Here is a 15,000-nt window from a genome sequence, read left to right on the forward strand (position 1 = left end):
AGTCCGTCCTTCAATTTTCTCTCCTCCTCTTTCTCATTCCTCCTTCTCCTCATCCTCTTCGTTCGCTTACCGTTCTTTTTTTTCCCCCTCTTTCTCCATTATTGCCTTCATTTCAAGTCTCCTCTTCCTAGATTTCCATACGTCCCTTTTCGCATTTTTCATCCTTATCTCTACCTCCTTCTCTGATATTCCTTCATTTTTCTTTATTCTTTTCCCATATCCTTTTTTTTTTCCATTAAGCGTCTCTAATGTTTACCTTATTTTTTTATTTTTTTATTTATTTATTTTTTTACTTTTCTATTATGTGTTCTTCTTTTCGTTGTTCTATCATTTCGCGTCTACATCTTTTCAATCTTTTAAATTTATTCCTTCCATTTCGTGTTTTTTTTTTTTGTCTCAGATTTACTCTTAAATTTCTTCAATTATTTTTCCTTACACATTTCTGTTTTCATTATTTTCAATACTCTATTTACATTTTCTTTTTATTATTATATCGTTTTATGAGCAATCATCTTTCTTCCTCATTTACTTTGTATTGCACCTCTTTTATTTGTCTTTCTCTTCTCTGGCTATGCAATTTTCCTATTTCATTAATTTCATCCTATTATATTTGTTTTTCACTTTGACTATTTTCTAGAATCTCTTCATAATTTCTTTGTTTATATCATTTATCACGCATTTTGTCTATTTCGCTCATTCCGGAAATATTTCTCCTTCTCCTTCATCTTCATTTGTCATTCTCTTTTCACAGTAGTTTTCCACTTTTCCTTATATTCATTAATTCGACAGATATTCCTTTATCTCTATCTCTATCTCTCTCTCTCTCTCTCTCTCTCTCTCTCTCTCTCTCTCTCTCTCTCTCTCTCTCTCTCTCATCTTCCCATGCCTTCAATATTATTTTATCAGTACACTCTTTCTTTCCTATATTTCATGTTCATCCATTCACTCTCTATTCCTCCATTCCACAAGTATTCCATCTTCTTCACTTTTTTCTTCTTTCCATTCATTCATCATCATCTTCCCTTGTTCTTTGGACCATGCAATATTTCATTCTTAAATTTATCATCATCTTCTCTCCCCCTATTACGTCATTTTACAAATATCCTATCTCCTTTTTCACCTTCCTTCTCTTCTCTTCATCATTTCCTTCCCTTCTTCCTCTTTTCCCTTGGCTACGCTCTCTTTCCTTCTTAAATTTCGAATATTCATCTTTCCTTTCTGCTCCTTCCTTCCAAAGGTATTCCTTATCGTTCTTCATTTTCCATGTCTTTTATTTCTTCCCTTTTTCTCTTTCTCTCCTTTTTCTGTTCTCTTCAATATGCATTTTTTTTCATTCTTAAATTTGGTACCATCTCTCATTCTATTCTTTCATTCCATATTTACTGTTTTTTTTTTCTTTCGTCTCTTTTCTTTTGTTCCATTCCATTTTATCTATTTTCTTACCCATGTACTTTTCCTTTTTTTTATTTGGTATCTTTAAATTTCTCCTGTATTCGCTTATTTCAGAAATATTTCATCTTTTTTTTTCATATTCTCTTGTCTTCATTCATTTTTTTAATACTTTTGCATTCCTTCTTATTTTCTCTTGGACATGCACTCTTCTTCTTCTTTCTCTTCCTCCTCCTCTTCTTGTTCTCGTTAGTGTTCTTGTTCTGTTGTCCCCTTGGTCATACACTCTTTCATTTTAATTTAGAAAGTTACTTTACTAGAAGTGTTTCCCTAAAAAGTTGTTTCCCTTCGTTTCTCTTGGATATGCTCGCTTTTTCTTCTTCTTTATCCTCCTCCTTCTCTTCTTGTTATTGTTCTGTTGTTCCTTTGGCTAAGCACTCTTTCCTTCTTTAACCCAGTAAGCTAATGTGGTGTTACTAAGACTGAGTTCCACTTTAATATATATATATATATATATATATATATATATATATATATATATATATATATATATATATATATATATATATATATATATATATATATATATTTTTTTTTTTTTTGTACCCGTACGAAGGGCAATTTTAGTGTGACTATACCCGTTTATTGTCCTTTATTGCATACTTTTCACTTTCGCTCTAATTCCATTGCCCACGTTGATTTGACGTTTGTTGTTAATGCAGAGCGCACGTAGATTTAATGGGAGGCAGTAACGTCCTTCACCACACGTTATGTACTCCCCTCCCCCCCTCCTCTCTCTCTCTCTCTGTCTCTGGCAACAATCCTGTGCTACTTGATGTCATAAAGTTCCGTGAAGCGCTCAAAGCAAAACTGGCAAATAAAGGAATACATACAGATAAACAAGTGCAAGTAATTCCACATACAAAAACAAGACAAAAGAGAAAATAGAAGAAAACGAAATACGTTGAAATCTTACACATATGTAGTCTTAATTAGTCACAGAAGTGAAAATAATGATTAAAAAAAAAAAAAAGATCTCTACAAATACAAAAGAGCAAATAAACAAGTGCCTGTAGCTCCACACAGACACGTGACACAACACATCCAAATTCAACACTTCGTGGGAATCCCCGCTCACCTGTGAAGAAAATGAGTGAAAATAAAAATACACATGTAGAAATAAAAAGAATGAATAAATAAATGTATACATAAAATTTTACACTCCAATGCACAATAAAATAAAGGCAGCTTCCCCACATTTCGTCTAAATGTAACATTTAAATTCTTCACTGAACTAAACTGGAAAAACAGAGAAGTTGTATTTCGCAACAATAAAACAAAATAAACAAATACATACTACTCAACACCAATACTTAACAATATATTAGGTTCAAGTTCTCAATATTTAATCAAAATGTAGCGCTTAAAATATTACCTAAATTACATACATAAACTATTTTCTTTAAACGAGAGAGAGAGAGAGAGAGAGAGAGAGAGAGAGAGAGAGAGAGAGAGAGAGAGAGAGAGAGAGAGAGAGAGAGAGAGAGAGAGAGAGAGAGAGAAATATGGATAGATAAAGAAACAAAAATCAACAATATTAATTAAAAATACAACTGCAATTATAATAATAATAATAATAATAATAATAATAATAATAATAACAATAATAATAATAATGGAGGTATATGGAGTTGAGTTTATTCACGACCGGTTTCACCTACATCTTCTTCAGGGGAACTGGCTTTGTTCCGGTCCAGAGCCTCCTTATATTGGCATGGTGGCAACTCACGGTGCGCCGCTGAACCCACTATGCCAATATAAGGAGGCTCTGGACCGGAGCAAACCCAACTGAACAAAAGATAATAATAATAATAATAATAATAATAATAATAATAATAATAATAATAATAATAATAATAACAATAACAATAAAAATAATAATAACATCCCATTTCCAATTCTTCATCTAAATCTTCAATCTAAATCTAAATCCAAAGCCCCAATGAAAACTACGAAAAAAAACATATGTAAGCAAAATAAATAAATAAATAAATAAATAAATAAATAAATAAAATAAATAAATAAATAAATAAACCCGCAGAGTTCAAAATTTAACAGTACCGCATTCCAAATTTCCTGTAAACAGAGAGCATAAATCTTCGCGGCACTGTAATGAAAAGAAACACGCTTCTTATACAAAGAAACTAACTAAACAAATGCAAATAATTCAGAGTGAAGCAGAAAAAGAACAAGACATTTCACACTGTTTATATGCAACACATACATTTCCACTAAATTGTAAAGTAACATTAAGTTCTAAAGTAAATATAAACATAAAAATGTATACTGGGCGAAAAAAAAAAGATAAAAAAAACATCGAAAAAAAAATCTGGCTTATAACTTAATGTGAAATGAAAATAAAAGTTAGGTTTGTTGGTGCGTGGTAGTGGGAGACACAGGTCTTTTCTTTACATTAATCAAAAGTTCATACCATTTTTGAAAGCTCTGGAAGTTTTCTTCCTCTTAATTCAAAGTTCATACCATTATTTCCTTATTAACATAAGAAAAAAGTATTAATCCCTCTTTCTCTCCTGTGACCCTGACCTCACCTGCCCACCAGCTCACCTGAGTGGGGAACCTTTATTTTCTTTATTTTCAGTGTATTCATGCGAGAACAAAGAAGTATTTCGTAGAGAATAGACGAAAACAGTAGATAATTTTCCTTCTCTCCTGAACTCAGAAACCCACTCCTTTCATGCGTTTGTTGACCAAGACAAACTACCTCGCCTCATTATTTTGATATGCATAAGAAAAAAAAAATCCCAGAAAATGCTTAAAAGATACATTTTCTTCACTTCTGAACTGTACAACACACTCACGTCACTGAACAAAAAACCTGCCTCACTTGATTTATTTTCACTTAAAGAAGAAGAAAAAAAAAAAACAATTTCATATGAAGTGGATGAAAACAACAATTAAGTTTCCTTCACACGTGTTATTGCCAAAGCCACACCATCTCACCTCACCGATTATTTTCACATAAACGAGAGAGCGAAAGCCTTCATCACCCCAAACTGTGAAAAAAGCAACAGATTACTTCTCCGCACTCCTGACCCCCGGGATCCACCCATGCCTTTGGTCAATAAACACTGCCTTCCTGACATTACTGTTATTTGCACGTGAGCAAAACCTACATACTCACATAATGGATAAGAGGAAATAATGTTGCCTTTTCTTCACTGGAACGCTGGAATCCACTCGTCTCATTCAATGATATCTTACTTGATGAAATATTTTTACTTATACTAAACAAGAAAGAAAATCACCTTGGACAAGATATAAATTTAGCAACATAACTTTTCTTCATTCGACCTCAGAAACTCACTCACACTTTTTGCCTCACCTCGTCGTCAGCAATTACTTCCTCTAAGAGAAAATACAAACTGATAACAGGAAATCAAATCTACTTTGGTCTAACTAACGTGGAAAAGGCAACATACATTCCCTTCATCTTTGACATCCTGAATACACGTGTCTGATAAGCCAACAAACATCACTTCATTCCGACTCGAGTAACCTATTTACCCTCCCCTAACACACTGGATAAACTATGCATTATTATTTTTGCAGCGACAAACAACGTATTTCCACCTACAAGAGTGCACCACAAGCTTCATTCACCGTCGAGTATGAAACAAAGGAGAAATAATGCCCCCCTTCCCTCCAGGCTGCTACAAAACATCATCATCCCTCAGACAGGCGTAACGCGACCCTCACTTTATATAAGGAACAATACTATGACCTTTCCCTCTCCAGGATCAAAAGGTTACCCTGTAGAAGATACAAGTAAACGAGGAAGCCTTCACTTCTACATTTCTACGTACAAAATATCACCAGTAATTAATACAAAACTAAGCACCGACCCTCACTTTGTAAGGAACAACATAATCCTTTCCCTCTTCAGGATCAAAACGATCAACCATAGAAGTAAACGAGGAAGGTACTCCATCATTGCCCTCACCTAAATTTCAATGTACAAAATATTAATAATGCAAGACTAAACACGTCATCAATTTAAACTGAGTTTCAGTATATGACCTGTGATCTTTCCATCCCTTTATCAATAAATATTTCCCTTAAGCAAAGTGAACACGACTAGCAGACATACACTAACCATACACACTTACAAAAGAAAAAAAAAAATTATATATATATATATATATATACGAGTATATATATATATATATATATATATATATATATATATATATATATATATATATATATATATATATATATATATATATATATATATATATATATATATATATATATATATATATATATATATATATATATATATATATATATCATGGATACATAGAAAAAGAATAAAAAGTTGATACTTTTTTCCCAGAATACAAGACCACTTAAGAGACCAGTAGGAGGTGAGTCAAACGTTGTAAGTGATTGCAGGAGAATTAGACAAAAAGCAAAATGTGTGAAACAAGCAGCAACAATATGTGACTTATAAAATCCCTATGAGAAAATAAATAAAATAATTTGCCTTGATACACGTGGCAGGTACAAACACATCTCACATCATCTTCAGACAAACTATAATCCCACACACACTCACTCACTTCACACAGGCAGCTGTACAATGACTTATTCTCACCCTCCAAAACACTGAAAATTATTAAATTTATTCCTCAAACTAGAATAATTTCTCTGAACGTTATGAAATTGTCAGGTACAAGTTACTGGTATAGTTTCGAAACACACGTCTTAGTAATCAAATATTTCAAATATTTTAGTGTTTGCACTTTAATTTCCGTTCGGTAATAGCGTCTAGAGCTACTCAGGTGACGAAACAATTACTGTCGTGCCGTCATCTAATGGTCAAATGGTCGAAGTTCAACCAATAAATACAGCAATATATATTACAAAAAAAAAAATAAAAAATCTTGGAATTACATAGGAAACACAAACATATCCTAGAATACATGTTGGTAGTATTCTATACCGAGGGAATCTGCTGCCTACGTAACACTACAGGAGGAGGCAGTAGACACCTGCCGAAACGATAATTACTCCCAGTGATGTCTGAAGCTCTGTGATCTTATCAATAACCCAGCTGTGACCTCACTGAACGTTTCCCTTTGTGTCTCACAACACGGGGGCGGTCACAGCCTGCCCTCTAAAGACAACTTTCTTTCTTCACACAAAACTATATGCACACACACCCTTCACTCAAAGTTCTAAAGTAATATGGCGACTCCTACACCAGCCTCGGAATCTCCATCTGGGGAAGGGACCACAAATGTCCCGAGGTCGGATTGCTCTTCTGGTATCAACCTTAAGTGTCTTGACATACCCCTCAACATTTTCTTCATTAACTTCTGCAACATACGCGGCCTTAGATCTAATTTTCAATATGTAGTACATCACCTCTCCTCTACTAAAGCACATCTTCTTTTCATCATTGAAACACAGGAGTCTGAGGCAACTGATAGTAACAAATTTTCTGTTCCCTCCTACTTTCTCTATCCTCATTTTCGATCCAAAGCTGGATGCTGCGTTTATGTGCGCAACGACTTAACCTTTTCTCGTGCCCACACTCTTGAATCTTCCAAGCTTTCCACCATCTGACTACAACTACAGAGTCACTCTCAAACTAAATTTACCTGTGCTGTATACCTCTCACCTAACTCCTCTGACTATAAGAAATTCTTTGACCACTTATCTTCCAAAGTGGAGCACATTCTGACTCTTCCCTTTTGCGGAGGTCTCCATTCTTGGAGACTTCAATGTTCACCACCAGCTTTGGCTTTCCTCTCATTTCACTGACCATCCTGGTGAACTAGCCTTCAACTTTGCTATCCTCCACGACCTAGAACAACTAGTGCAACAACCTACTCGTTTTCCTGACCGTCTTGGGAATACGTCCAACATTCTTGATTTTTTTCCTAACCTTTAATCCTGCTTATGCTGTCACCCTTTCTCCTCCGTTGGGCTCCTCCGATCACAATCTCATATCTGTATCTTGTCCTATCGCTCCAGTCCCTCCTCAGGATCCCCAATGGCGGAGGTGCCTCAAGCGTTTTCCATCTGCTAGTTGGGGGGACCTGAGAAGATATTTTGCTGATTTTCCTTCCATGTCAGAGACCCGTCTCTGTATGCTGAACACATAACAAAGGTAATAGTGTCTGACATGGAGGCGTACATTCCTCACTCTTTCTCTCGACCTAAACCTTTCAAGCCCTGGTTTAACACAGCCTGTTTCCATGCTATACATGATGAAGAGGTGGCCCACAAAAGATATTTGAGCCTTCCATCACCTGAATTTCATGCGCTTTATATTTCTGCCCGGAATCGTACTAAGTCTTTTCTCTAACTAGCCGAAAACTCCTTCATTAATAGAAAGTGTCAAAATCTTTCAAGATCTAACTCCCCTCGTGACTTCTGGCACCTAACCAAAAACATTTCCAATAAATTTGCATCTTCATCTTTCCCTCCTTTACTTCAGCCTGATGGCACCACTGCCATTTCACCTGTTTCTAAAGCTGAACTCTTCGCTCAAACCTTTGCTAAAAAATCTACCTCGGATGATTCAGGGCTTCTTTCTCCCTCTCCTCCATCCTCTGACTACTTCATGCCACCCATTAAAATCTTTTCCCCTAAGTGTGTGTGTTTTTTTTTTTTTTTTGTGACCTCATGACCTTTCGTTCGTGAGCCGCGGCTTTTCGTGCTTTCATCAACTTCCCTGTGTGGCGTGTTTATCTCTATGTCTTTAGAAAAATTATTGTAACATATTATTTTTTATAATTAATATTTATCATTATCATATCGCTCCGGTATGTAGATGAAGAAAAATATTATTATTATTATTAGAATGATCTTCCAAATACAGAACACGTTGCATTCCATTATAAATATTCAATGACTGATTTTTAGTTTTATAAAAGTTTTATGAATATAAAATATCCTGCATCTTGCTATTTTCTTTTTGTCATTTGTTATCTTTGTCATTCTTTGTGTGTGTGTGTGTGTGTGTGTTTAATGACCATGGCACCTCCCCTGCCCACCCTTCCCTCACCCTGCCACTTTCCACGACACCCCTGCGTCGCGTCCTGCCCACAGCAAACCTTAACATTGGTAATGTACTCACCCCGTCAAACTTCTGGCGGTGGCTCCTTCTTTCCCAAATCCCTTGATAACGCCAGCCATTAGGTCGCAGCGCCCAATGAGCACTGTAGAAATTTCGCTAATGCCGCCATAGTCGCTTATAAATGCTCATATAGCAGAGAAGGTAAGTGTTATTATTGTATTGAGGTGTGTAGGGACTGTGCAAATGCTCTCATAATCGGGCATAACGCTCACACACTCGAATATTTCTCAGGCAGGGGTTAACGCTCCCCTCAGGACCCCGAGCTGGATGGCGGGGAAGATTTTAGTGAGTTTCTCGCCGCACTGAAGAGTCCTGGAGTGTTGGCAAGGCCGCGGCGCCCCTCGGGATAAACAGGGAGAGGCAGGTGTAATGCTAACGTAATAAACCGAGCAGTATCTTAGCCGTGATGAGCGCACACTTCAGTTTGCACAAGTATCTCCACCAGAGGCCAATTCCACATCGCCCTTCAATAAGCAATGAGAACACCCAGTATTAAAAAAAAAAAAAAAGTAAGTGTGTGTGAGTCTGTGTGTGTTTGTGTATACCTGTGCGTGTGTATATGTGCGCAGGAGAGAGAGAGGGACAGTAAATATCAACCTCCCCCCAAAAAAAGTAATAGAAAAGTAAAGTATTAAAAGAAATGTTGAAAAGCCAGAAGACTTAAGCATTGGAAGTAAATGAGACAAAGAAGTGTGACACGGTACTCAAAAATAATACACTAAAAGGAACATGAAAAAGAAACAGGACGAGGCTTTCAGCCCCCACTTAGAGTAAAAATAAATTAAAAACAAGTAACGAAATATGGTACGTAGAGACTGCTAGAGGAGAAGGAGGAGGTGGAGGAGGAGGAGGAGGAGGAGGAGGAGGAGGAGGAGGAGGAGGAGGAGGAGGAGGAGGAGGAGAAGGAGGAAGAGGAGGAGAGGAGGAGTCTTTGGGTTGAAGGGGACGGAAAAGAAATACAAGGAATGGCGACGACGAGAACAGACGCCATCCAGACTACGAGGAGAAAAAGAAGAAGAAGAAGAAGATAAAAAGACGAAATATCGAAGAAAACACAATACGAGGACGGGAGAGTAGGATAAGAAAACGAAGAAGAGAACCAATATGTGCTATGGAAAAAGACAGAAGGGGGAAAGAGAGAAAGGCAATGAGGTGAAGCAAGGGACAGGGAAGAGGGACTGCATCTGGCAGGGTAGCGGGAGAGAGCTGGCTGTTGGAGGACTGGGGACGGAGACGCGGCACGATGAAGCGTGACAGATCCCTGGTTGGATCCACCCTGGGGGACACCACGCTAAAACAAAAACACCACGTCTCTTCTACCTCTCCGCCTCACCCGCTGCTACAAAAGTTTTCACCGTCAATAAGTTTTACATGGAGAGATAAAGGAGGTATAAAGCAACTCTCCTGTAAATACGAGTTCAATGTTGAGTTTCCTGCAGTGAAAATGATGATGATGCATGCGTGTTTACATCTTTGTTGTTGTTGTTATTGTTGTTGTTGTTGTTGTTGTTGTTGTTGGTGGTGGTGGTGGTGGTGGTGTTGTCGTTAATGGTGTTGCTAAGAACGTCCTGAAATTATCGTCTTTAATCCTTATTTATTTATTTATTTTTTTTTTATGATTTAGTGTTTGTCTCTCTGCTTCTTTGTATGTGTGTGTGTGTATGTGTGTGTGTGTGGGTGGGTGGATGGCTGTATATCTGTTTGTCTGTCTGTTTAGCTGACTGACTTCGTATTTGTTTCTCTCCCCGCTACATCTCTCTCTCTCTCTCTGTCTCTCTCTCTCTCTCTCTCTCTCTCTCTCTCTCTCTCTCTCTCTCTCTCTCTCTTCCAAGCATTTATCTTAGAAAAGCATCGCGTCTTTCCTCTGAATCTCGCATTTACAACCCGAAAAACTGCAGACTTTCTCCTCACCCCCTGCTTTGTTACACCTCCCCTTTACATGAATATTATCGTTGTTTCCGGGAAGGTGCTCATGATGCCAACGAGGCTTCTTTTGTCACCACCTCTTTGCCATTCCCCTCCATTCATCTTGAAATAATTCGCCTTACCACCGGACATTGCCCTCATCTCCCCTAAGGCTGCTCGCCCCGTACTGTAGCACGGGACTTTCGGCCTTGGCTTCTTATCTTTGTCCGATCTTTTTCCGTCCCCGAGTGTCTCTATCACTCCACTTTTAACGGGCTTTAATTTCTCGTGTCCATTCACCGCCTTGTTGGTGTCCACGAGCCTTTTCCACTTGCTCCCGAAAAATGCTGAGGAGATCCAAGCAAGTTTTTAAGATCCACCTGTGAGACGCACGGCTTCACGAAAGTCGAGTCACCTATTGAGGGATTTTTAGAATGTTTCGCTGATGATTAATATGCATGCTGAGAGGAAGAGGTGGAGGGGAGAGGTGGGAGGAGAGGGTATGAGAGGAGAGGGTATGAGAGGAGAGGAGAGGAGAGGAGAGGAGAGGAGAGGAGAAGAGAGGAAAGGATGAATAAGTTGGTGGAGGAAAGCAAAAAGAAGGAAAACATGAATATGAACAAGAACAAGAAAACAATGAAAAAAAAAGAGAAGTATATAAAACAACAAATGAACAACAACAACAACAACAACAACAACAACAACAACAACAACAACAAATAAAAATAAGAATGAAAATCAGGGAGAAAGAAAAGATGAGACAAAAACAAAACAAAAAAGAAAAGAAAAAAAAAAAGCAAAACCAGAGAGTAAGGTTTCTAATCCCATAAACAAACTTAAAAGTCAATATTCCATTTTTTTTCCTTGTTTCATTGCTCACATGGCTTCTCATCCCATCAAACAGCTTGTGTATCTTGCTGGCTTTTAGGTAGGTCCAAAATGTATCGCGAGCTGTGACCTTGATCCTGCAAGTTTGGATCTTGAAGTGTGGCAGTGAAGTTCAGTGTCTCGTCACAAAATTGGACCTTGAGGTATTTAGTTGTGCTTGGTACGAAATTTTTTTTTTCTTAAGTTTTATTATAATTTTGTTTCTTAAGTATATAGATGTACTGAGTACAAAATTTCATCAAAGTTTTCTTACAATTTGGATACTTAAGAATGATGGCTGTTGAGTTACGTGCGATAAGTTTAAAGTTCCATTAGAATTTAGTTTCTTAAAAGTGAGGCTGTGTTAAGTTCGAAATGTTCAAAATTTTATTACATTAAATAAGAAACGTGTAGTATCTTTCAATGTTTGTGTGTGATAAGGTCCAAAGGTTCAAAGTTTCATCACAGTCTATATCTTTTAGGTGTTTAAGTCTGACAAAGTCAACATTTCAGAATGTCGTCACTATTAGAATATCCCAGTGTGTAATCTTCAACTGACTTCAACAAATTCAAAGCTTCACCACAACTTAAAAGATCAAATCATGTGTTTAAGTTTCAGCAAGTTCGAAGCATCTCAAAATAATGAACAGCAAGACATTCAATGGCCATTATCCTATTTTTACAACAACAACAACAACAACAACAACAACAAAGCAAAAGGCAATAGTGGTGTTTCATTAAAATATAGAATGCAAAGAAATCTAAATATATCTGCGGCTTTAGCGTGAGCCAAAGCTTGGGAGGAGAAAACGCAGCGCGATGAATGGAAGGGAACAGAGCGCACGACATCACACTGAAAGAAAAAAAATAGTTACACAACCTGGGAAACAAATGGAAGTGGATATTAACAACACACACACACACACACACACACACACACACACACTTCAAAAAGACAAAGACATCGAGTATATTACTGTAATAAGGAAAACAACCAGGAAGAAAAAGTATACATAAAAAGTGAAAAAAATAAAAGAAGTACTATGAATAGATAGAAATGTTATGACATAAAAAAAAAAACTTACACGATAACGAATTGTTTTGCCTTCAAGAAAGTGAAATACGAGAGTGAGAAAGGAAACAAACATACCAATGAAAAAAAAAAAAAAAAAAAAAAAAAAAAAAAAAAAAAATATATATATATATATATATATATATATATATATATATATATATATATATATATATATATATATATATATATATATATATATATATATATATATATATATATATATATATATATATATATATATATATATATATATACACAATGGAAGCAAACTGAAAAAAAAATGAAAAACTCGACCAAAAAAAAAAAAAAAAAAAAACGTACATTTGGAGAAACAGAAACAGCAGGAGAGACAGTAAGACAAAGAAAACGGGGGTAAGCAGAACACTCACTCAGTCTGGAGATCTTGAAGGCATCCGCCATACTGATGATGCCCACAAAGGCGTGAAGCTGAAGCCTCCTGCCCGCGGTGTTTTGACTGTAGTGCTGGATGGCGTGCAGGAAGGCGCTCTGGATCACCCTGGAATCCTGGTCGAACATGGCGCCTGCAGAACAAAAGCAAAAGAAGTTAGAGTGTATTATGAAAATTAGGAAAGTTTGTTAGAATGTCAGAATGTAAAAAAAAAAATTTAGTTAAAAAGTATTAGGGAAAGGAGTTGAGATGTTAGGAAAGACAGTTAAAATGTTACAATATTAGAATGTTACAAGGTTAAAATATATTATGAAAAGGAGTTAGAATGTGTCAGGAACGTTAAGGGGGGGATCCGCCTATATTTAAGAAATAGTGCGAATTTCTTCTAATTCACACAGTACATGCATAGCATTATGCTAATCATCATATCCAAATTTGGTGTGGATATGAGTGAAAAAAAAATTTTATGAATTTTTTTTAGTTTTTTCGACAATTTTCAAATTCTATAGGAATCGCCAATTCTTCACCGATTTTAATGTGACTTTTACAGTAATACCCCATAATCTATGTCTTCATATATCCGATCCAAAATTTTTGAAAATCTTCTTTTTTATATATGTTTTTATTTTTTTTATTTTTGTACTAGTCTAGACGTAAAAAAATCATTGAAAAAAAAGTTTTTACCTATATCTAAATTTTCGAATCGGATTAATTTTTTACAACCATTCAATATTTTTGTCCCAAGATTTCAGCCAAATTGGACAAAAACTAAAGGAGGAGATAGCATTTGTGTGTGAAAAACCATGGTTTTGAGAAAACAGCGATCAAAGTTTGCCTTCCGATTTTTCGTGTTCCAAGTGAAGTAAAACTACAATAAGAGATTCCAGTTATATTTGTTTATACATATGGATACAAAGTAGCAGATGACGATGCAGCAGATGATGATCCAACAGGTGTGGAAGCAGCAGGTGTGGGTGGTGATGGTGGTGGTGGGGGTGGTGAGGGTGGCGCAGCTTGCGTTGTGGCGGGTGTCGTGTGTGCTGGTGGTGGTGGTGGTGGCGGGGAGGCAGCGTCATCCACACGATCCTTCCTCTCACTGCCCAATCTCCTGGCTCTTCTACTCTCCTCTTCAGCTTAGGCATGTCTGTGGCAGAATTCAGAAGTAGATCTTCAAAAAAGGCATGGATAAGTGCTATATAAGCAGGAGAAGTAGCAGCGCGTACCACCCTTGCAGCCTCTCTCCTCTCTCTGCTGGTGGCTGGGAGGCGTGCTGCGTGGGTCTGGCTGCCTCGTGGCCGGGAGGATGCCTGATGTATGAGGATGTGTTTTCACTTCATTATTTCTTCATAAAATAGTTATTTCGAGCGTAAAAGAAAAAAAAAAACAACATGCATACTCCTCCTTTACCAGCGCGTCACGGACATTTAATAGACATTTAAAAGGCTGCTCGCTAGGCCCTTTAAAAATGCGGTAGAGAAAAAAGGACTTCACCATTCGATAGTAGATGGATACACGGTGTTGCCTGGCTTTAGAACAGAAAACCGATATTTTTCACCCAAATTTCAAAATATTAAGGCGGATCCCCCCCTTAACGAGAATGTTACAGTGTTACAAAGTTCAGTTAGAAAGTGTTAGAAAAAGGTATTAGGATGGGAGGACCTGCAGCTGAGATGATACTTCAAGATAGGAAAGATGGAAATAGAAGGGGGATGTTGCTGAGGTTGTGTCGCTACAAATGTTTATGGGATGATGAACTATATATATATATATATATATATATATATATATATATATATATATATATATATATATATATATATATATATATATATATATATATATATATATATATATATATATATATATATATATATATATATTATAAACTGAGGCCAAAAGGTTAATAATTTCAGGGAAATCTAAATCTAATTTGAAGAAAAAAACAAATATGTATTAAACTTTTACGCACTGAAAAAAAGGAAAACGAAAATTAAATAAAAACTAAATAAAAAAAATACCTGGAAAGGAAATAAATAAAAAAAAAAAAAACTTGGATATATAAGAGCAAAAATGACATAAGTACACAAATAATAAAGTAAAGGAAGATTGACATGATGAGAGTAAGAGTGAGGAAGTAAGAGAGATGGATGGGAGGAGGGAGGTGAGGAAGGAGAAGCATCACCA

General features: G+C 36.4%; 1 protein-coding gene across 22 annotated transcripts in view; it reads right to left on the reverse strand.

Moving 5' to 3' along the window:
- The window catches only part of LOC135098418 (uncharacterized), a 112,190-nt gene that overhangs the window by 20,602 nt on the left and 76,588 nt on the right, over positions 1-15,000 (reverse strand). For 18 of the 22 annotated variants that reach the window (XM_064000766.1, XM_064000768.1, XM_064000771.1 and 15 more), the window contains one exon: positions 12,797-12,949. The exons of the other annotated variants lie outside the window; for them this stretch is intronic. In XM_064000766.1, the coding sequence (XP_063856836.1) occupies positions 12,797-12,944 (148 nt within the window). In that variant the 5' untranslated portion in view covers positions 12,945-12,949. The remainder of the gene's footprint in view (positions 1-12,796; positions 12,950-15,000) is intronic. 22 annotated transcript variants of the gene reach the window in all.

The sequence above is a fragment of the Scylla paramamosain genome, unplaced genomic scaffold (assembly GCF_035594125.1).
Source record: "Scylla paramamosain isolate STU-SP2022 unplaced genomic scaffold, ASM3559412v1 Contig60, whole genome shotgun sequence".
Classification (NCBI taxonomy): domain Eukaryota; kingdom Metazoa; phylum Arthropoda; class Malacostraca; order Decapoda; family Portunidae; genus Scylla; species Scylla paramamosain.